This window comes from Leucopleurus acutus (assembly GCF_964270905.1).
Source record: "Leucopleurus acutus genome assembly, chromosome: X".
NCBI classification, from domain to species: Eukaryota; Metazoa; Chordata; class Mammalia; order Artiodactyla; family Delphinidae; genus Leucopleurus; species Leucopleurus acutus.
This window is the reverse complement of record NC_139148.1, coordinates 116,892,531-116,914,999: the sequence shown is the minus strand read 5'-3', so window position 1 is coordinate 116,914,999 and position 22,469 is coordinate 116,892,531. Positions and strand designations below refer to the sequence as shown.

At 42.9% G+C, this 22,469-nt stretch overlaps 1 protein-coding gene across 1 annotated transcript in view; it reads right to left on the bottom strand.

The window, feature by feature from the left end:
* Positions 1-1,086: 1,086 nt before the first annotated feature.
* The window catches only part of ADGRG4 (adhesion G protein-coupled receptor G4), a gene marked incomplete at both ends in the record, with an annotated part of 71,604 nt that continues 50,221 nt past the window's right edge, over positions 1,087-22,469 (bottom strand). The window contains 12 exon segments of the mRNA XM_082864413.1: positions 1,087-1,174; positions 1,331-1,509; positions 1,801-2,055; positions 2,935-2,990; positions 7,005-7,185; positions 7,188-7,305; positions 10,555-10,594; positions 10,597-10,632; positions 13,802-14,070; positions 16,587-16,708; positions 18,988-19,084; positions 19,666-19,690. Coding sequence (XP_082720539.1) covers positions 1,087-1,174; positions 1,331-1,509; positions 1,801-2,055; positions 2,935-2,990; positions 7,005-7,185; positions 7,188-7,305; positions 10,555-10,594; positions 10,597-10,632; positions 13,802-14,070; positions 16,587-16,708; positions 18,988-19,084; positions 19,666-19,690 — 1,466 coding nt within the window.

Here is a 22,469-nt window from a genome sequence, read left to right as displayed (position 1 = left end):
GCCTTGTGAATAACAGACTATGTTATTCACAGTAACCTTAACCTAGAGGAGGCTAGTCATGGACAAACCTTGGAGGCCTTCAGGAAAAGACAACATAAAATCATAACACACCTATCTGTATCCCCTATGAATTTGATATTCCTGCTCTGAAGGTTCAGCTGTTTCTCAAGTTTGAGAGTGCCTAGTGGTACAGAGGGTGCAAGTTTTCACTCAGTGCCAATGGAATCGAGTTTCTGGCTGCCATATGTCTGATGGCAGCATCCAGGTTGCAGTCGTAGAACCTGTGGCCCAAGAGGCTGGACTACCTGCCCCACTGGCTGAGTTACTGTCATAACTGACAAGCATCTCAGTGCTGGCTGCAGGCCCCTGGGCTCTCCAGGTCTATAGCTTGGTCCAACGACATTAAAATCCTGGACATGGTATTTCCTACTACTCTTTCAAAGAAAAGTATGTCCATTTGGGCTGTATATTTGCTGATGAAACAATATCCCTCAAGGACAGCAGGGGAGCCAAGCCTAACTCACCCTCTTGAACATATTCCCCAATCAGATCCAACTATTATCCACTAAAAACCTTCCACAGTTCGTGCCTCTATATGCCATGGCTCCCCAGTGGCTCCACATGGGCACCAACATATCTGCAAGTTACCTGGCCAGAAATTTGATGGACGCTTGTGGCCATGGAAAGATTTTCTTCACATGCACCGACTTGCCCATGTAGAAATGGAGGCAGAGACTCCAACACTAGTCAATGAGCCTAAACTGGAAAATGGTGTGGCCTCACACAGTCCTGAAGCTGGTAGGCCCTTTGGAGATGATTCATCCTGCCCCCCACACCCCACCATGTTGAAGGTAGAGGGAATGTAGTTCCGAGTAGGGAAGTGATGTGCCCAAGGTCATGGAGTTAGTGAGTTGAGCCAAACTCTTCTGACTCTAAGTTTGGTGCCTTTTTTTTTAACCCACCATACTGCTTCCAGATTGCCTACAGCCCTTGGAAATAGAACTGCTGATGGAGCCAATAGAATGAAAACTACAGGGGGATGAGGCCATTCTACCACCAGCACTGAGATGGAGAGAATGACTACAGCTAGGCCACCAGAGGTGTTCTGTGTGTGAACCGGAGTCTACTCTGGTCTTTAAGAAAGGCAACCAAAGGCCACTGCACTATGGTCCATCTGGAAGCACAGAACACGGAGTCATCATAACATCACCTTGAAGTTCTTCAGTTTTTGCTCTAGTTTGCCTTTCTGCTTACTTTAGGCCTTTACAGCAATCCTTTCCCTACACTTTCCCTCCTAACACCCGTCTCCACCTCACATCTGTCTCTGTACCTAGAAGCTTGGCTTCCTGTGGAAGAAGGTGAGCCTCTAAGAGTAATGTGCAGCTCAGCCGGTATTCTCGGTGGGGTGCGATGAGCACTAGCTCGGGGGCCACTAGCTTCTGGCCCCAATTCTGCTGCTGACGGGACTGTCCATAAGGCGTTCTCCTCTTCCTGCTTAAGGTTCCTCATCTGTAAAATGAGGGGATTGCACTAGACAATGTATGAGGTGCCTTCGGATTTTAACAGTTTGTGACGATTGTTTGCAATTACCCATGCAATTTTTTTTCTTTACCTCCAGTCTCTTCTCTCCTCCGTGAACCTAATAACCCACTGACTTGTACATACTAAGTTCACTAGGTGCTTCTATGCACACTTTCTCAGTCCAGAGTAAGCCCAGGTGTGCACATGCACATGTGCATTTCGTTTTGAGGAGGAATCATTTCCCAAGACCATGTCTGTGGCCTCACACTAATTCAATACCTCTGGAATGTAAGTATAGACAGTGTAGCCTTTTCTCTCACCATTTGGGGAGCTTGTTTTTGAAGGAGTGCCTTGGGCAGAGCTTAAAGATTTGAAAATGGAACTAGTTGCAGTTGACTTGACGGACGGTGTCAACAAGTTGTGCGCAAAGGTTTTCTTCAGTCTTTCCTGTTTCTGCCCAACATTGAGCTCACACAGGCTGCTGCCATCTGAAATGACTCCCCAAACAGTTAAAAACAGAGAACTCATCAAATTCTACACTTCAAATGGGTAAATTATACCTTAAGAATCCTGTTAAAAATATAAAGCCCAATGTACAGTCTGTTCGTTCTGAGTACCTCAAGGAGGCAGCTTTTCTATGAAGTTGTGAGAAGTAAGTTTGAACTATAATGTGTGGTACAGGCAGGGCCAATTCACTTATCAAGGAAGACCGCTTTCCCTAGAGCCCAGCACAGGGACCAGCAGGTTACTGACATGCCCAGCAAAAAGGAACTGGATCTCTGTGCTACTTATAGCATCTTCTAGCTCAAGCATCGCCTTCCCCAAAGGCAATAAACTGAGTTTTGCATTGAGACTGAGCGAAGCTACCTGAATTGGATGGAAGAGCATTTTGATGCATAGAAAACCAGTTTGCCTGAACTGGAGATATTCTCAGAGGCAACACCAGAGTCCACTATACCTCCCACCATGCAGGAAGGGCCACTGGTCCATCTGGGCCGCCCACCAGCCAGGCATCTTGGGATGCTGACAAGCTCTCTCCTCCACCATGACTTCTTGCTTCCCACATCTGTTCAGTCAACTGTTGGCTACAGGCCAGAAAGCCCCACCCAGTGCCCGGAACACCGTAGGCACTCAATCAATGTTCTTTTAATTGAATTGAGACTTAAGTGACAGCAAGGACAAGCAGTCCAAGGAATTTGGGCCAAAAGCGAAGCTTCATTATGTTAAAATATGGCCGAAGTCCCATCCTTCACCTGACTTCATTCATCTCCGCACAAAAGCACAAATCTTTTTCCTGACATGGAAACAGCCTCCATTTGATGCTGATGGTGTATGAACTCGTCAGGAGACAAGTAAATCTCATCAGTTTGGAAAACCTGTAAATTCAATACCTTACCCCAAATGGCATCTTACCAGTATCCACTGGGCATGCTCCTTCATCACCCAGTGGAACACAAAAATGAGGAACCCTAGCCAGGAGAAGAAGGTCAGTCTTTTTCAACTTCTTTCACTCGCTGTCACCAATGCCTAGACTCAAGCCTACTCTTGTCACCATCAATACTCCTTCTAAGGAACCCCAAGGCCATTACTAGCTTTCTGAGGTCACCTTTCTAGCCTCCCTCTCAATGGCAGTGCTAGCAAAAGGTCTGTATCAAGGTTTCAGGTCAACCGCAGTTTTCCTCCTGGGCTGCTGTCTGTCCTAGAGCTTGAGAGATAAGGTCTGCAGTGGGAACCAGCCTCTGAAATGGCTCTCAGTGATACCCATATCCTGTCATTCACATCCTTATGTAGTCTCCTCCCATGTTGTACCAATAGAATATGGCAGAAGTGATGGCATGTCCCTTCCAAGATTAGGTTATAAAAGATGTTGTTCTCTCTCTCTCTCTCTCTCCAACCCACCCCCCGGGAAAGGATGACCCAGATAAGATTCAGAGCTGATTAGAAGCGACAATGGCAATTGTATTACAATATACAATGTATCAAATCAACACGTTGTACACCTTAAATTTACACAATGCTATATGTCAAATATATTTCAAATTTTAAAAAAGAGACATTAAAACTAGTGGTTACCAGTGGAGAGAGGGATGGGTAGGGGACTAAGAGGTACAAAGTACTATGTGTAAAATAAATAAGCTATAAGTATATATTGTGCAACACAGGGAATAGAGCCAATATTTTATAATAACTCTAAATGGAGTGTAACCTTTAAGAATTATGTAACATACATAATTGTATGTTACACCTGTAACATACGATATTGTACAGCAAGTATAGTTCAATTTAAAAAAGAAAGGAAAGAAAAGGGACGTTAAACGCTCTGCTTTATGGAGTGCGGAGTTCTCTGTCTCTAGGAAGTTTCAAGTGGTGACTTGTGACTTCCTGTCACTTGAAGGGAAGTTGGATCGGGAAGACCTGGCTTTCCTGGCCCCAGCACCGAGACTCTCTGATTCCAGGTGGGAGGCAGCAATCTGGAGGCTAAACGGTGACAAGTGACAAGCCCCACTACCTCCCCTGAGGGCTTTATCTCCATTTGTAACCAAACAGCAGTGGAGAGGAAGCCAGCAGCCTTCACTCTTTCTGAGCAGCAGCTGCCTGGAAGGTGGTCCGGCAGCCTGATGAGAGCAAATCCCAGTCTCCAAGCAGGTAAAACTCCTCCAGCTTCAGCAGGAACAAGGGGCCACAGTGACAACCAGCCCCTTACTGCTCTGATTTCTTGCATGGAGTTCAGCTAGTTCTCAGACTTAAAGGTTATTCTGTGAATTCCAATGAGCTGCCTGCCAGCTCGCCCTTTCTTCCTGACAGCCTTCCTTTTTCTTTCCAATAACAGATTGATCTGCTTACTCACTAGCACATAGGCAGGAGGGAAGATGTCAGGTTTTTGTCACCTGCATTTTTATTTGTGCATCCCTCCTTCAGAAATGGCTCAGCAAGAGCATCATTTTTTCACACGACCACAGGGCAACCCCCTTCAGCCAGAATTACAAACTTGCCATCTGTTTTTTTTTTTTTTTTTTTTCGTTGCAGAGCACAGGCTCCGGACGCGCAGGCTCAGCGGCCACGGCTCACGGGCCCAGCCGCTCCGCGGCATGTGGGATCTTCCCGGACCGGGGCACGAACCCGTGTCCCCTGCATCGGCAGGCGGACTCTCAACCACTGCGCCACCAGGGAAGCCCTACCATCTGTCTTTTAAATGGCTAATTTGTTCACTTGTTTCATTGCAGTCTTGTTTTGAATATTTAAGACGTGTGTGTGTGTGTGTGTGTGTGTGTGTGTGTGTGTGTGTGTCCATGGAACTCAAGTTTGAAACTCAGAGCTCTGAAAACACCCCCTTCTGCAAGATGGCGCATTCTACCTTGTAGGCGGGACTAGGAACTAGCAAGCCTTGGTGCTTGATTGACATAAAGTGCATCTGACAGACGCAGACAGCTTGGCTCTGTTGATGTTGGATCTGGGCTTTGGTTTTCGTCCTCAGGAGATCTCCCATTGGATTCTGCATCTACCCATCCAGGCTTCCCACTTAGACACGACTCTCTCCTTCCACCACAGGAATGGAGCACATGCTGTTTTTGCAAAACACCCCTCCCCCACTTTAAGCTCTAAACTTCTTTGCTTCCTGGTTCTTTTATCAGCTATTCCTTTAACCCCTCTTTCCATAAGGTTGAGTGTGTTTCTCCTCAGAACTCGTGAGCCCAAGAGTAGCCTGGAGTTACTGCTTAGGAAGAAATCCACACAGGCACCTAGTTCACGAATCTACCTCTGTCCACATTCTACAGCAAGGCCGCTTCGTTCTCAAAGCATCATGCTACTGAGACCAGGCTACCTCAGTGGAGGCCAGGTAAGGTCAAGAGGTAAAGTGCAGAACCATCACCGGGCCCTCGGTTGACGATCTAAGATACAACCAAGCGCTGGTAGCCTCAAAGGAAACCACGTGACAGTAGTGTGGAGAGCTCCTAAAAATTCTGGCCCTAGTGTCAGAAGGAATAAAGACGGCACATGGACGGAGAACAACATATCTTGTGTCTCTTTATATTCCAATCAGAATTGGCCGTGTAAGGTTGGTGGAATCCAGTGGGACAAAAGTTCCAATTGATACACTGCATTGCTCTAAAATGAGATGGTTTCTTGAATCACAGGACTTGCCGTCAAAGAGTATACTTTATTTTGGATTTTCCCCCACGCCCTGCAGCACCTTGCCAATGCCTGGCCTATATTAACTGCAGAGCAGCTCATATTTCCCAAGGTTCCTCAGGGGTTAACAACCACAATAACAAAGGACTCTGAGGTTTTAAAAAATGTTCAATTTAAAACAAATTTTTAAAGTTATTTTCCCCCAGCAGAATTTCTCAGAACTTGTACCATGCTAGGGAACATTGTGTCATTTCAAGAATGGGGAGGGGTAGTTTTGTGCATTTCCCAAATTTCTTTGACCATAGAACTCTTTCTTGCTGAAGCACCCTATGGGACCACCAGTTCCCTGTACTCTGATAAAGGGTTTATTGAATGAATAAGTAGTTAAGAGCAATAAGGGAGACCTTAACTCAATGGACTGCCCAAGTCGACTCACAGCCTGCCCCAGTACCCCAAATGAGCTGGCCCAAACTTGAGCATAAGAGCATGGGGTGGACTCTGAGACGCCCAGGAAATCATTCTGCATGCCTCTTCCTGCCAAGATGTCCAGATAAGCAGATTATAAGAATTCAGATTATAATGAACAGCAGCAATTACTCAGAAGTGTATTAACCAGAGCCCTACCTTTTACTCCTCATGCCATCTTTGGCCTACCATTGAATAACTTCATTAATCCTTTGTTCCTTTCACCAGAAAACAGACAGGAGACTAAAGAGCTATAGAGTCATTCGTTTAGGGTCACCTAATTCAACCAGCTGTGGTGACGTTTTCAAGACTGATTTGTAGCAAAACCAAGACCAGAACCTTGGCTTCTTGCCGTGGCCCACTGCTCTTTGCTCTCCACGTTCAATCCTCTATGGCTCTACAATTTCCTAACCTGGCTCCTTCCCACAGTATGAGGATATCTGATGCAGCCAGAGTCTATGGGGTCAGCAGTTTAATGTTTCTACTGTCCAGTAATTGCTATGTTCTATGGGATTATGTACTTCAAAATGTCAACACAGGTGTGAATCTGTACACTTACGAGCACAATGTGTTGATGTAATGAATACTGTAGGGTGTACTGCCTATCAGTGTTCGATAGAGACATGGCCAACTAGCTGCAGTTGAGTTAGCTATCTGGATTTCTCTCTACATCCCTGAGTAAGAGAGAGTGGTCTCGTTTAATGAAGCCCTAACATCTAGCCAATGTTTCTAGCGGCTGCCTGTCAGTCATTGACAGCAGAGTCCCCTTGGATTATTTTTTCCTCCTTTGAAAAAATACTGAATACTAAAGGTAAGATTTTCCAAAGCAGCAAAAACCTTGATGGAGGTTTAGCTAGCCAGAGAAAGTACAGAGAAGCAACAGTTACCTTGCAAAGTGTTAAAAATGGCAAAAAGATACAAGAAAAGGATCCTCACAGCTCCCCAGGCAAAAAAGGCAAACCCCCAGGTGAGGCCAAGTAAGGATGTCAGGCTGGTTGTGCCTTTGAGGTCATGCAGCATCATCTTCCGTCGAGTCTTCTGGCTTTGGGATTTCATGGAATTCGGTTGAGCAAAAGAACAGTGCAGAATGTGGAGAGATTCATGAGAAATATGAGGCAAAAATCAGCCACCACTGAGATGTAAAAGACAGGATCATCTTTTTTTTTTTTGTGGTACGCGGGCCTCTCACTGTTGTGCTCCGCTCTCCTGTGCTCCGCTCTCCCGTTGCGGAGCACAGGCTCCGGACGCGCAGGCTCAGCGGCCATGGCTCACGGGCCCAGCAGCTCCGCGGCACTGGGATCCTCCCGGACCGATGTAAAAGATAGGATCATCTTTAATCCAACAACTGGAAGAGACCAAGGAGAGAAGGCCATTGTGAGGTAGAGAAACATGAACTCCTATTTTTAATGCTACTCTGATGATCACTGAGTCAGTTTCATTTCACACGAGAACACCTAGGCCTAGAGTGTAAACCAACTCGACAGAGTTCTCTCATGCTCACCGCAGACAGAGCTGGCACCAGAACCCCAGTCTCCTGAGCCCCAGTCCAGGGTTCTTCCCAGCGTCAAGTTAAAAATCCTAGAGGATATTTCTGCCCTGCACATGCAGAAACCTCTCAGTCCAATTCCCTGGGAGGCTATTCTCTTCCTCAATAGTAGAAAAACAAATTATGTAATTCCCCCCGAAGTGGCTTACACCTGAGCTTGTATTTGCAGGATAAATTCTGCTTCGCATGATAAATTTCACAGTGAAAGGACACGGGTAATGGCTGGCTTTTTGGACTGCTATATCAAATAGCGATGAGATCATCAGAGTTAATGAAAATTCAACAAAAAGAAGACAGCTCTAACTGTATTGCTTTCAAATATGATGTTTATTTTCAACCCCGCACCACAGCTACAGGTTTGAATTCCAAAAGGCAACACTGGTCACTGGATTGATTAACGGCTTTACAGTTTCTATTAAAGAAGAATTATGCAGTGATTTATAGGAACAGATACTTCATCTCTTAACATTTCCAATTACTACATGCATTACCTGTGATTTTTGAACGTAGACAAGCTTCACTAATTTAACTGTGTGTCAACTTAGCTGAGACCTCTTTTCCAGAGCTAGAAATATCCCCTGTGGTCATATTGTTCACGTTGGTGTGGGTACTTTCATCTGTATGTGAGTTTGTGTGTGTGTGTGTGTGTGTGTGTGTGTGTGTTTGTGTGGGTCTCAAGGGAGTAGGGGTAAAGCATTTAATTTCCCTAATAGAATCTAATACTTAGGTTCCCCAGATTTGTAGTTGCCAAGGGGGATGGGGGATGGGGGAGGGATGGATTGGGAGTTTGGGATTAGCGAATGCAAACTATTATATATATGTATAACTGAATCACTTTGCCATACACCAGAAATTAACACAACACTGTAAATCAACTTTACTTCAATAAAATAAATTTTCAGGACTTCCCTGGTGGTCCAGTGGGTAAGACTCCACGCTCCCAATGCAGGGGGCCCCGGTTTGAGCTCTGGTCGGGGAACTAGATCCCGTATGCGTGCTGCAACTAAGAAGTCCACATGCTGGAACTAAAGATTCCCGCGTGCTGCAACTAAGACCCAGCACAGCCAAAATAAATAAATAAATATTTTTAAAAAATAAATTTTCAAAAAGATTTTAGATTTAATAAATATTGCTGCTGCATTCCTGCACATGCTTATTAGCCAATCTGAAGCGCAATGAATTGGGCATTCATTGCAAAATGTCTGTGGCTTATAACAAGAAAGACATTCAACTTCGTGGCCAAAAAAAAAAAAAAACCAGAAAAACTTAAGTTTCCCTGAATATCATCTTCAGCCTTAAAAGAGGCTATAGAAAACTCTTTTAAAAAGGCGGCGCTATATATTTGGTTAGAGAATCATCTCCAAGACATACTGTTAAGTACGAAGCAGTGTATATCTACTATTTGGGTGACAAAGTGTACCAGAGAATATCTACGCAAATTCGATTGTTGGCAATAAGAGTTGCATCAAGGGACGGAAACTGGGAAGCTTGGTGTTGGGAGTGGACTTCACTTTTCATCCTCTACCCTTTTGTACATTTGAATTTTCTACCGTGTGCATGTATTACTCCTTCAAAATATAATTATTTTTTAAAAGCTCTTAGAGCAGTCTGCCTCTTACTGACCAATTCACACATGAAAGGGCTTTTTCAGGGGGAGTGGAGTTGGTTTTGTTCTGGTTTTGCTTTTGCTTTTGATCTTTGAAGAAGAATCACCATTAGATACACACACTGGGGACCCTTTAAGTCACAAAACAAGCAAGGAGGGAGGATGGAGGAGGAGATGAAAAGGAAGGGAAGAGAAAAGGGAGAAAGAGAAAGGATAAGGAGCAATTATAATTACAAGGCATCTGCTGGCAGGGGCAATATAATTTTGACCCTCTGGAAACTGTCATCTCAATATGAAAGACGAAGAAGTTTGGAGGGCAAGACCTTGTGCATTTGCTTCCAGTCCAGTGGGAGAGGAACTCTATAGTGAAAAAGAACTTGAGAGGCTATGATACAGAGAATGGATACGGGTAAGTAAAAAACAATCCAAAGTGTAAAGTGAGGTTGTGCAGTCTGAAGGACTGCATGGTAACTATCTACAGGCCTGTAAAAGAAGGTTCTGGAGAGGTAGAGCGACTTGAATAGCTACTCTCTGGCACCTGTGGTTGAGAGAACCAAAGAGATGGGCTTTATGTATCAAAAAGAGCAAAGAAAAAGCAAGAAAGAAAAGTACAACCACAGGACAACAAAGCTGAGCCAATTTACAGAGGAAAGTGGTGGAGTCTTCTTCAGGGGAGACCGTTGTCGTTGAAATACAGAAACGTTTTCCAACCCGTTTCCGTATTTCGTTATAGTGGCCGCTCCAACTCCTAAGTTCTGCAAGCTTTCTAATCATGATAGCTGCCAGATGTCTATAACGCCGATTTCTTTTATTTATTATGTTTTCTTGCATTGTATTTACATCATTATTATAGCCCCATTTAATAAATTTGAGGGCTCTTTACCAGTCAAAAAATTAAATAAATAAATAGATAAATAAACTACTCATTAATTAATAATCACTACCAGATATGTATCACCGATGGGACAGGCCACATGCTGAGCGCTTTACATACATGGTGTCATTTTAATCTGCACCCAACACTGAGAGCAAACATTATTATCCCCGTTTCCCAGAGGAGGAAATGGAAGGAAGAGGTAAAGTAAGTTGATTGACCAAGGTCATACTGAGCGCAGACACCTAACCATTATATCAGTGCACGCATGACTTTGTTAGGGTAAAAAGACTGAGACCAATTTCCTCCCTGAAGCCAGTGTCAAGACCAAGCCCCAGGCCAGGGAGCACCTCACCATACCCTGATGGCCAAGAGCGTTACCACTGGAGAAGCAGACATGCTGGTACTTACAATGGAGTTGTTGAGCTCAGAGTCCCATACAGATCTTTTTCACACTGAGTATAATCACCACCACAATCGCTGGGATTCCTAGAGTGCGAAAGCAAGCCAAAGGCATCCCATTAGGAAGTGGGAGAGCTCCCGATCAATGACTGTTGGCACTGATACATTAAGACACTTTAAATGAGCCACAGATGTGTGGGCATCAAAATACCATTGTTTGCAAAATGTTTGTGAATTCTTCCAGGTTAAACATTTCTAGGAGTTCTCTAATCTGCTAAACTAAACAGCATGCCAATGGCTTCAGTACAACACCCACTGGTTATTAAAAATAGCACAAGTGCCAAAAATCAACTTGGCACATCTAGTTCATGGGAATGCAAGTTCGCATAAAGCATTTCTTCTCGGAGGATTGGCTGCCAATGTGTCTCTCTTTCAACACTGCCCCTTAGTTCCCGGTCTCTTTTTGTCTAGGCCACCTTGGAGGAAGGGCACAGGCAATCAGCTGCAGCCTTCAGTGCTTTTCTGACAGGGGAGCCGTTTCCACGCTCGTTACTAGTTTGACATTTTGACTAGATCGACCAGTTAACGATCAGTCAGTTCAGCCCAAGTATAATAAAGCAACCAGTTCAGTCAAAGTGGTCAAACGTGACATGAGTATAGACACAGGGTTTAAAAATCCAATTACCTGTACATTTGCAAAACTTAAAAGACTTCTTTCTTTTTCACAATGTATTTCTCCTAAACTAGGAGCATAACACCTGCACACATTTGAGGGGTTTTGTAAGATACTTTCCAAAGCTGTTTCAAACCCCAGAGTGCCAAGCATCTTAAGAAATCCTCCATCGTCCTATCCTGTGATTAACAGGACAGTCCCTTCTGCTCTGTGTGTGGCACACCTAGCACAGGGCCCAGCACGATGCAGATGTAAAAAATACTAGTTTGGGGCCGGAAGGGAGGGATGGAGGGAGGTCTCGCATTTAGGAAGAAAGTCGTGAGACAGTCCCCAAGCTGTGTTAACACTTTGCTAATTAAACCAAAAAAGATGCCTACTGGTTATTAAAAAATGTGGACAAATATATCTACTGCCTTCGACAGGGATTTAAATAAAGGAATGAAACCTTTTCAACAGGTTGTTTTGGCATTAGGAAGACAGAACTTCAAACACAGAGACTAATATTTATTTTCCTAACAGTTGATTGCATCTGTCTAATATTTAAACGCTCTGAGACTCCCTGTAGCAGGCCAGCTCTGCAGTGGCTCCCTGGCCGACCTTGCAGGGAGCCAGAGACCAAGCAGGCAAAGGCTTGTACCACGACTGATCTGAGTTTGGGTGGAATGCCTTGTGATCCTCCACGAATTCGAGAAGACGAGGCAGGCCTGTGAGGAGGGGCTCCGAGGCCATCTCCTACTCTTCTCCCCAGAAGGCTGTCATGATGCAGCTTCTCATCGCCTCCCGGGCTCTGAGGCAGGGTGGGGCTTTGCACCCTGCGCCCTCAGAACAGAGCTGCACAGCAGAAACCACATAGCTTCACCTGAGAGCTGGCTCGTCAGCAGCAGGGAATCCTGCGACTCGTGTGGCAGCCATCTGCTCTCTCTGGTTTGGGTGGCATTCTTTATAGTGTGGGGAGAAAGGACCTGGGAGCTGGCAGCTTTAGCTACTTGTCTTTTCACCGTCTACATAAGTCATCAACTGAGTCTGAAAGCAGCTCGTTGTATCTTTACTGGTCGAGCCGGTCAGGCCTTCACCATGGCTTGGCCTTGGCTTGGGTGTGTACTTGACACTCCTCAAGTTTTTCCTGCCTCCAATTACCAAGCCTTAGCCTTGCCTGCCTCCCCCCTGCACCCCAGACAGTGTGTGTGGAATGTGCAGATCAAGGAGATGAGAAGCCAGCCCTGGGGAATACCAACACGAAGGAGCAGGTGAAGGAAGGAGGGTCGGACGAGGAAGCCGAGAATGAGTGATGCCGGGGGAACGAGTGCTATTCCCAGCCCCTGCACAGTTAGCCAGATGTGGGTTATCCGCCTTCTAGGTTATTCATGAAGCCTCTTCCACAACATTTTTCAATCTTCCAGTTGACTCGAGGTGAGGGTTGCCAGGCACAAAAGGGAGTGTTCTGACTGCTTTTGGCTTTGTATTTCTGACGGGTTCCAAACTATACTCAAACCACTTCTTAGATCATGCTTTGTTTAGCAATTGCCCGTCTCTGCTCCCCACATTACCATGGCTAATAGCACTAACCGTGTATCCAAAGAAAGCATGTACTACGTTATGAACTCATTAAAAGGATGAGTAGCTAATTGCAAAGCTACTGTCTTCACCAAGGCAGTGGAAGATAAAATCTATCTTCCGAGGTATCCTACGCATCTCACTTAATACACATCCCTTATGGATCCAACACATTTTCTGAACCTCAAAGCCGGTTTGAATAGGCAAGGGGTGGGGAAGGGCTGAGTTGTCCATGTCAGTTAGAAATGCAGGAAAACCAACCAATGAAATGACATTTAAATTAGGAACTGTTCATGCTGAGTTCCTACCTGGTTTCTTCTATAGGGCAGCAGAACGGCGACAGTCATGAGGCGTGGTGTGAATGGGGGCATGTCTGAGCCAGCACCCTCCCACATCTTGCAAGTCTTTTCCCTGGCCCTTAAACAATATGACTGGATCCTAGAGGTCAAAGTCCAAACTATGGAGACAGACCCCCTGGTTCAAATCCCAGTTCTGCCACTTACTAGCTGTGTAAACTCTGGCAAATTACCTAATCTCTTTGTGCCTCAGCATTCTCATCTCTTAAATGGGAACAATGATGAAACCTTTCCCAGAGAGGTATCGTGAAGATTAAATGAGTATGAGACACTTACACTAAACGAGACACTTCAAACCGCGTCAGGCACGTAGAGCGCTACCTCAGTGTTGGCTGTTGTATCTGTGTGTATTTGCTGGGATTGTAACTTGAGTAAAGGGAAGGATAAAAGCTGACAGGTTCACTACTGTAGATCCAGCATTTAGCACAGCACACAAGCAGGTGCTCAGTAAATATGTGTGGACCGATTCCTCACCATAGAGGTTAAAAGTTGAATTTACAGAGCAATACAGACAGAAAAAGAAATGTCCACCCAAACACCAGTGAAGCAATCCTTAACTCCTTACCTATGATAGTAACAGCATTTGGTCCCAAATAATTTGTCTAATGGAGCTAGAATTAGACAGACACAGGCTCTAAACAAAGACATCAAGGACCATGGCAGATATACTTACCCCAACCAAAAAGACAAAATTTAAGGATATAATTGGGAATGTATATGTTGAAGACTTTGACTAGAGCAAAATCCATGTGGACTGCCTCCAGACCCATCCAAGTCAAAGAAACGAGCAGGAAGTAATGAAGTGCCACAGAGGCTGTGATACAAAGGCCCGATTTCTGGAATGATGATGACCAGGAATTGACCAGAAATACCAGGTTTAGCATCAGTAGTGCTGTGCACAGGTTGATCAGGATTTTGGAAGGATGATCTTTTCGAAGTTTGCTAAAGGAAAAGGCACAATGTTAGGTAGGGTCTCTGTTTTTGATTAAGCATCGCCATGTTTTATCTTCATAATAAGTGAAAGAATAAAAGAACTGCCTATTAAAATTAAATTATCCATATTATCTTATATGTACTGAATTTTCGAGTCCCCCACTCTCTTTCCAGGTAGAGTCAAAGTATTCTAAACATGGTGACCTTCACTGACAGGAATTATAATAGCCTCTCTCAGCTAAGCAGTTCCCTTTTTTCTGTTTCTTTTTCTCTTTTGAAGAGAAGGAAGGAAAGAGTTTCCTGGATACTACAGTTCTCCCACCACTCCTTCAGCAGACTCAAGGCTGGATCTACATATGGCCAAATAGCGCGATGACTTATGGAAACCATTTCAAGTAGCTACTTGGGTATTTCCAAAGATCCAGACATTTAGCATCATGGAAATATGACCTTAAGTTTCACAAAGTGATCACAATTGTACTTGTGAAAACTGATCCTGTATTTTCCAAATTAAAAAAAATCTTTCCCTTTGATTCTTTTTCATTTCTATTATATGTCTATTGATTTAAATTTTGCAATTTTCATTTTGTGTGTACGTGGGTTTTTTTAAATTGGGGTAAGTACACAAGTCCTAAGAATGCAACTCACTGAATCTTTACAAATGAATACACCCGTGGAACCCCCACACAGATCAAGAGGTAGAGTATTTTCAGCGTCTCAGAAGGCTCCTTCATTCCTTCTCCCATTAAATACCCTCCACTAGAGGTAACCAATAGTTTAACTTCTATCCGCATAGGTTTAGTTTTGCCTGTACTTGAAACTTCAAATAAATGGAACCATACAGCACGTTCTCTTCTTTTTCTTGCTTCCTTTGCTCAACTCTCTGTCTATGAGATTTAGATATTACATTATATTATGTAGAAGTATAGTTGAACCTTGGGAGTTAGGGGCACTGACCCTCCGAGCAGTTGAAAATCTGCTTATAACTTGTAGTTGTCCCTCCTCCTTATCCACGGTTCTGTATCCTCGGATTCAACCAGCCCAGAATCATGCAGTCCCCATAGTATTCACTATTGAAAAAATCTGTATATAAGCGAACTCTCACAGTTTGTTTGAACAACAAACCCATGTTGCTCAAAGGCCAATGGTAGTTTATTCATTTTTACTGCTGTGAAGCATTCTATTTTATGAATATACTACAAGTTATTCAACTAGTCAACTGTTAATGTACATTGGGGTTGTTTCCAATTTGGGGCCGCTATAAGTGAAGCTGCTGTGAATATTCTTGTATATATCTTTCCATGGACATATACAATCATCTCTCTCTAACAGTGAAATTTCTGGGTCAACAGCTGATGGATATTTATCTTTAGTAAGTACTGCCAAAGAATTTTCCAAAGTGTCTGTGCCATTTGTAGTTTTCCATATCCTTGTCGATCCTTGCTATTTTCAGTATTTTTAATTTTAACCATTCTGGTGGGGGCATAAAAGTATAATTGTGGTTTTGATTAGCATTTTTCTGATGAGTAATGATTTTGAGAACCTTGTCGTACGCTTGTGAGCCATTTGGGTAGAGGTTAGGACTAGACATGGATATCTTCTTTTGTGAGGTGCTTGTTCAAGTCTTTTGCCCATTTTTTTTTTTTTTTGTGGTACACAGGCCTCTCATTGTTGTGGCCTCTCCCGTTGCAGAGTACAAGCTCCGGACGCGCAGGTTCAGCAGCCATGGCCCATGGGCCCAGCCACTCCACGGCATGTGGGATCTTCCAGGACCGGGGCACGAACCCGTGTCCCCTGCATCGGCAGGCGGACTCTCAACCACTGCGCCACCAGGGAAGCCCTCTTTTGCCCATTTTTAACTGTATTGTCTTTCTTTTGCCTTTTGCTCTGTAGTTTTTATATATTCTGCATACAAATCCTTCGTCAGATATATGCATTGTGAATATCTTCTCCCAATCTGTGGTTTGCCTTTTCACTATTTTCATGGTATCTTTTGATGAAAAGAAGTTCTTAATTTTAATGAAGTCTGATTTGTCAACTTTTTCTTTTATGGTTAGTGTTTTTGTATCCTGTTAGAGAAACCTTCTCCTATCTCAACCCTCTTGCTTTTTTATTTATTTACTTATTTATTTATTTGAGTAATTCTGATTCATTAGATTTTTTTAAACATCTTTATTGGAGTATAATTGTTTTACAATGGTGTGTTAGTTTCTGCTTTATAACAAAGTAAATCAGCTATACATATACATATATCCCCATATCTCCTCCCTCTTGCATCTCCCTCCCACCCTCCCTATCCCAGCTCTTGCTTTCTTAAAATTTAATTACAATCTTTTTTCTTTTTCAGAGAAGCCTTGGTTGTTTTGTTTTGCTTTTAACCTGCCCACTTCATAATCTAATGGATCTGGCTTCTCCCTATTGTGATAAGAAACTTTTTGTGAAACTAACATGAAATTAACAAGGTTACAATGCCAATAGCATCCATCAAACCAAATTAAATTTAGAGTGAGACTCTACCAGCTTACTGAAAAGCTATGTATGTCACTATTGCAACTCCCAGGAAAATGGAGGAGATTCCACATCCGATGTATGTTATAAGCACTAATATCCGTTCATTCACTGCATCCACTGCAGACCTGGATAAATCCTAGGGAATGCAATGTGTTGTATTTTATACATTTGCCAGGGCAAGTTTATGGTAAAACACTTCCAGTGCTCACTAACAGGAGGTTCCCAGGATGTACAGCATCTCTGTTAAAGCTCTTACAAAACCAGAGTATGTACATGGATATATGATAACACTGTATATTGTTGGTTGAGTATGCCTAGTGCAACTTACTGTGTACAGGGCATGGAGAGTCATCAACAGTACTGGAAGAACATTTAGTCATTGGTTTTATTGTCATTAACATGTTCCACACTTCAAATATAACCAAACTAATAGATGTTAATTTGGGATACAAAGTGAATTATTATCTGTACTGAGCGTCCCAAAACACTGTACAGAGCATCAAAAAAATGTTCCTTTCCCCTAGACCTTAAATAATTTTCATAAAATTAAGTGACAAAATGGACCTTAGAGATCATATAAACCAGTCATTTCTTAACCTGAGGACCATAAAAGACCTGAAATGGGGGGCTTCCCTGGTGGCGCAGTGCTTGAGAGTCTGCCTGCCGATGCAGGGGACACGGGTTCGTGCCCCGGTCCGGGAAGATCCCACATGCAGCGGAGCGGGTGCGCCCGTGAGCCATGGCCGCTGAGCCTGCGCGTCCGGAGCCTGTGCTCCGCACCGGGAGGGGCCACAGCAGTGAGAGGCCCGCGTACCGCAAAAAAAAAAAAAAAAAAAAGACCTGAAATGGTATGCAAAATTATTTGAATGGTATGCATCGTACTGGGAAGACAGTCCATAGCTTTCATCAGATGGTAATGGAGCTTCGTGACTCATAAAAGGTTAAGAAGTGCTGGTCTACTCTGGTAGTTCTCAACTGGACACAATTTTGCCCCTGCCCAGGGACATGTAGCAACGTCTGGAGACATTTTTGGTTGTCACAACTAGAGAGGGTGCTACTGGCATCTAGTGGGTAGAGGCCAGGAATGCTGCTAAACATCCTAGAATGCACAAAACGGCACCCACAACAAAGAATTATTTGTCCCAGAAGAGCAATAGTGCTGAGGTTAAGAAACCCTGGTCTATTCCAATCTTTCACATTTCAGAAGACAAATGTAAGGTCCAAACAAGTGAAATAACCTGACCAAGATCACATAGATAGTTAGTGACAGAGCTGGACTGTGGGCCCTGGTCTTTTGACTCATGCCATAATGTTCTAACCAATTTGCAGGGGAGTAAACAAAATTCTTAAAGTTCAATAATTATCAGTGGAGCACCTCTTATTTGTTGAATAGATATGGTAAAAAGAAAGAAAAATATAAAACAGACTCTCAGTCCTCAAGGAGTTTACCATTAGTAGAAGAAACAACTCATACACAACACATTCAGATACTAGTATATACTATGTACAATAAAGTAATTTAGGAGAACTAACAAAGTACTCAAGGGTGGGTAGAGAAGAAGGAAACACAATTGAGAGCCATTCTGAAGGAAAACGCATCAAGTCCTGATGTTAGGGAGGACCATAGGAAACGAAGGAGATAGAAAAGTTAACAATGACTCCGAGGCTCTAAGCCTGGATATGCGAATTGATCAGATAACTCTTGTTTGGTTAAGTACCACAAGCACTAAAAAAATATGCACTTCCCTACAGTGCAATTAGACAATATCTATTACAATTTAATATTTTAATTGGAAGCAATTCTACTTCCATCGATTTATTCTACAGAAATGCTTACACCAATATTAGAAGACAAATAAAAATGTGTATTACAGCATTGTTCATAACGGAGAAAAACAGTAACAACTCAAATGCCTACCCATAGGGGATTGGTTAAATTCATTGTGTTAAATCCACACAGTAGAATACTATACATGTATTTTTAAAAAATTAAGTAGATGGATATGTATTTGCCTGAAAGCTGTCCAGTATATATTGTTAGGTGAAAAGCAAGTGTTTTTACACAGTATGAATAATTCGACCCTATTTTTATAAAACAAAAACATATATTAATATACACACAGGAAAAGAACCTGAAAGAATATACATAAAGGTGTTAAAGGTGGTGATCTCTTGGGAGGGGGATTATAGGGACCTTTTCTGTAATGTTTGAATTTTGACAAGCAGGCATTAATTTTATAAGGAGAAAAATAAATATTTGTTTCAATTTTCTCTACTTTGAATGAACAAGGTAGGGGGCTGTTTTTCCACTTGCGTGGAACTTTTCCACAACTTAGTTCACACATATATTTCTGGTCTGTAATCTAATAAAAAGTTGTCAAAATTCTATCAAGGAGTGATTGAGAGACAACTCACCATTAAGACTCCAAAATGGGTGAGGTGGTCACACTGACAGATTGTGTAATTTAGGTTTGTTTCCTTTACTTTACAGCCTGACGTCCACCTTGCCCATCTGCAAGCGACAGAAGGGAATTTCAAAGCAATTTTGCTTTTCTCAGAAATGTTTAACTTTTCATTATATGTACCTTTCCAAAGTGTGCTATAATTAGTATCGTTTGTTAAGGCAGCAGGATAGCCGTATAATTGAACACTGAAATTAAATTAAGTCTAATAGGCAAAAGTGACTTGTGGGGAACTTCGTAAATGGCATAACTTCTTTGGTTCTCACTTTTCCCATTCTTCTACAGATTAGGACAGACTTCAATGATGAACAACAGTTCTACCACCATGCTGGAATGACAGAGTAAGGACTGTTTTTTCAAGGAGCACAAAGGGGAAACAGGTAGATCTAGAACTTTTTGAAGGGCGTGAGCTATGGACTATAGGCTGACACGTGGGCCTCCTTGGTGGGACTGGAATAAACATCTGAAACAGCCAGCTCAACCCAGAATTCAAATGGTCTCAAGTGCTTTGCATTTAAGCCAGATGATGGTCTGGAACTCCTCAGGGCCAATTAAAGCCTCTGGTCTATTTGCCACCTGCCTAGTTCCTCACTCCTAAGCATATTCAGGGTTCTAGAACTAACCCACATACCTCAAGAACCTGTAGAGCTTGCGTACTAGACCAGGTTTAGAGTAAAACCTCCAGAGTGGTACTAGACCAGAGGGGTTATCCTAGGGCAGGCATCTAAGTGTGGTCAAAATTTGTCCATCCAGGATAATGATAATAGATCCCAGAAGTTCTGGATCCATGGACAGAGGGGCAGGGGCCAAAGATGACCTGGGAGGAGCCCAGCAAGAGGCATTATGAACACACAGATCAACTTATTGAGGCTGTGGGGAACAAAGCCTACCATTTTACGGAAATCTTATCCTGGGCGACTTGGAGGGGACCAGAACAGGACAGCGCTATCTCTGTTATAGGAAAGCAGTAGTATTCCACATGCCAGGGAGTCGAATGGGAAGAGAATTTCCCCCTTTTTCCCCCAGAACTCCGAGGATACTAAAAAAAGGAAAAGTCCCAGGCAGAGCTTCCACAGGTGGAAGGCCTGGTCCCAGAGCCACTCCTGACATTCCAGGGGCAATTGCTTCCGTGTGGGAATTCTCTGAGATTTGGCTATATCCCTGGAGATTCCAATGGCAATGACAAGCTTAAGAGGAACCCATTCAGCAATCCCCTTCCACGACCCCTTCTCTTTTTTTAAAATTTTTATTGGAGTGTAGTTGATTTACAACATTGTGTTAGTTTCTGCTGTACAGCAAAGTGAATCAGTTATACATATACATATAACCACTTTTTTAAGATTCTTTTCCCATATAGGTTATTACAAAATATTGAGTAGAGTTCCCTTTGCTATACAGTAGGTCCTTGTTATCTATTTTATATATAGTGGTGTGTATATGTCAATCCCAGTCTCCCAATTTATTCCTCCCCCCTTTCCCTCCGGGTAACCATGTAAAAAATCAAATTTTTCACATCCGTGACTCTATTTCTGTTTTGTAAATAAGTTCATTTGTACCATTTTTTTTTAGGGTCCACATATAAGCGATATCATATGGTATTTGTCTTTCTCTCTCTCACTTACTTCACTCAGTGTGACAACCTCTAGGTCCATCCATGTTGCTGCAAATGGCATTATTTCCACGACCCCTTCTCTTATGGTCCCCCAAAGACTCATACCCAGCCAAGCAGGAAGGACCCTTCGAGACCAACTAGAAAGTCTTATCCCCTTCGTGAAAAGATAAAAAGATTGAAGCCCCTAGAGAGTAAATGGACCACCCAAGGTCACACAGTCAATGTAGAAGAGAAGAAGGAAAAATGTGGCAAATCTAATGGGAAAGACAGATAAAGAGAGCCAGATCTTCATCCCTTAACTTTCTTCAAACAGCTCAGGACTGCTCTGTACTGGGTCTTGCAACTTTGTTTCTTCCAGCTTGCTGAGTTATGTGATTTTTTCCCCTGATCTCCAAAATAAGTCTCTTCTCAAAAAGAAAGTTTTACAAAAACTCCCATGCCCTAATTAGATATGAAACTCATGTTTGTATCTTGGTCATTCAGAGTCCCCTGTAGGGTCTGATAAGACAGTAACTTCAGTACAACTCGCTCCCAGGTAACTGCCAGATAGCAACATGGTCAGGGGCGAAGTCTCATTGAGAACCAAGGCCAAAGCTTGCTAAGAAAAATACTTACTGTTATTCTCAAGGTCCCAAAAGGCACAGTGAACTTGATCGTAATTCTAGAAAAAAGAAAAATCAGAGGCAAACACCTTTCCTTGTGATCGTTACCATACAATGACAGCTACACACAGGTGTTTTCTTCTCAATGTTTTCTCAAACACTAGACACACACACACACACACACACACACACGGACCGTTTGTGAGTTGGTTTTAAAACGAACCCCAAGAATCTTGGGGTTTACAAGTGAGAAAATAGTATGTTACTGCTGCATGGTGAACTGGTATGTGTCCTTTAAAGCATTTGGTAACATAAGAATTTGCCACGTCCTCCTGGTGCAAAGTCCAGGAGGGGACTGTAGATGGTCAATGCAGGTCTGATGTGAGGTGGGTGTTTCTTGTGGAACTGTGGAATTTGAGGCTCACAGCTTAGGTCAAGCCTTATGGATACAAGATTGAGCCGCCTATCATTAGGCCTAGTGAACATTCCTGAAACACTCTTGCAATCTCCAAGGAGATGGAGGGCAATGAGAAATTGGTTATGGGGGATGCTTGGAGAGCTGTGGCCCCAGCCAGAATGAAGAGATCTTACCCATTAAACATGCTTCATTTCGTATCTATTTCTGTTTAAGTTCCCTCTCCCACTCTTCCTTCTTCCCTTCTAGAATTAAGGTCTATGAAAAATGTGCTGTACCATATGGTCTTTTAGATTGGCAATGAAGGAAGCTATCAAGACTCCACACTGGACATACATTAACATCAAAGAATGGAATAGTAGTTCATTCTTATACCACGGCTAAATTTGATCGTTTATTAATATATTCTTTATGTTATGCCATACGACTATGGTTTTAATCCTTTGGTGATAATTAATACATATTTTAATGCTCTTCATGGAAAATCAAAGGATAAAAATGTTCCATTATTTTGAATGAAGTGGTTTGCCTCCCTCAAAAATAAACGGAATTAAATATCATTTAGAGTGATGGGACAACCAAAAGATCCACCTGCCCCCCCAGTGACTCCCCTGCCAATCTGCCATTGTTCTAGAAACCCACTATATTACTTATCCCTTTAGGCTAAGGCATTATTTCTAGAAGGCCCCAATTACAATACACCTCTGCTACCTGGAATGGGACAATTTTCATTAAGTCTTGGAATCACATCTGTTAAGTAGCCAATGTTTTTTTAAAATATTTATTTGTCTGCAGAGGGTCTTATT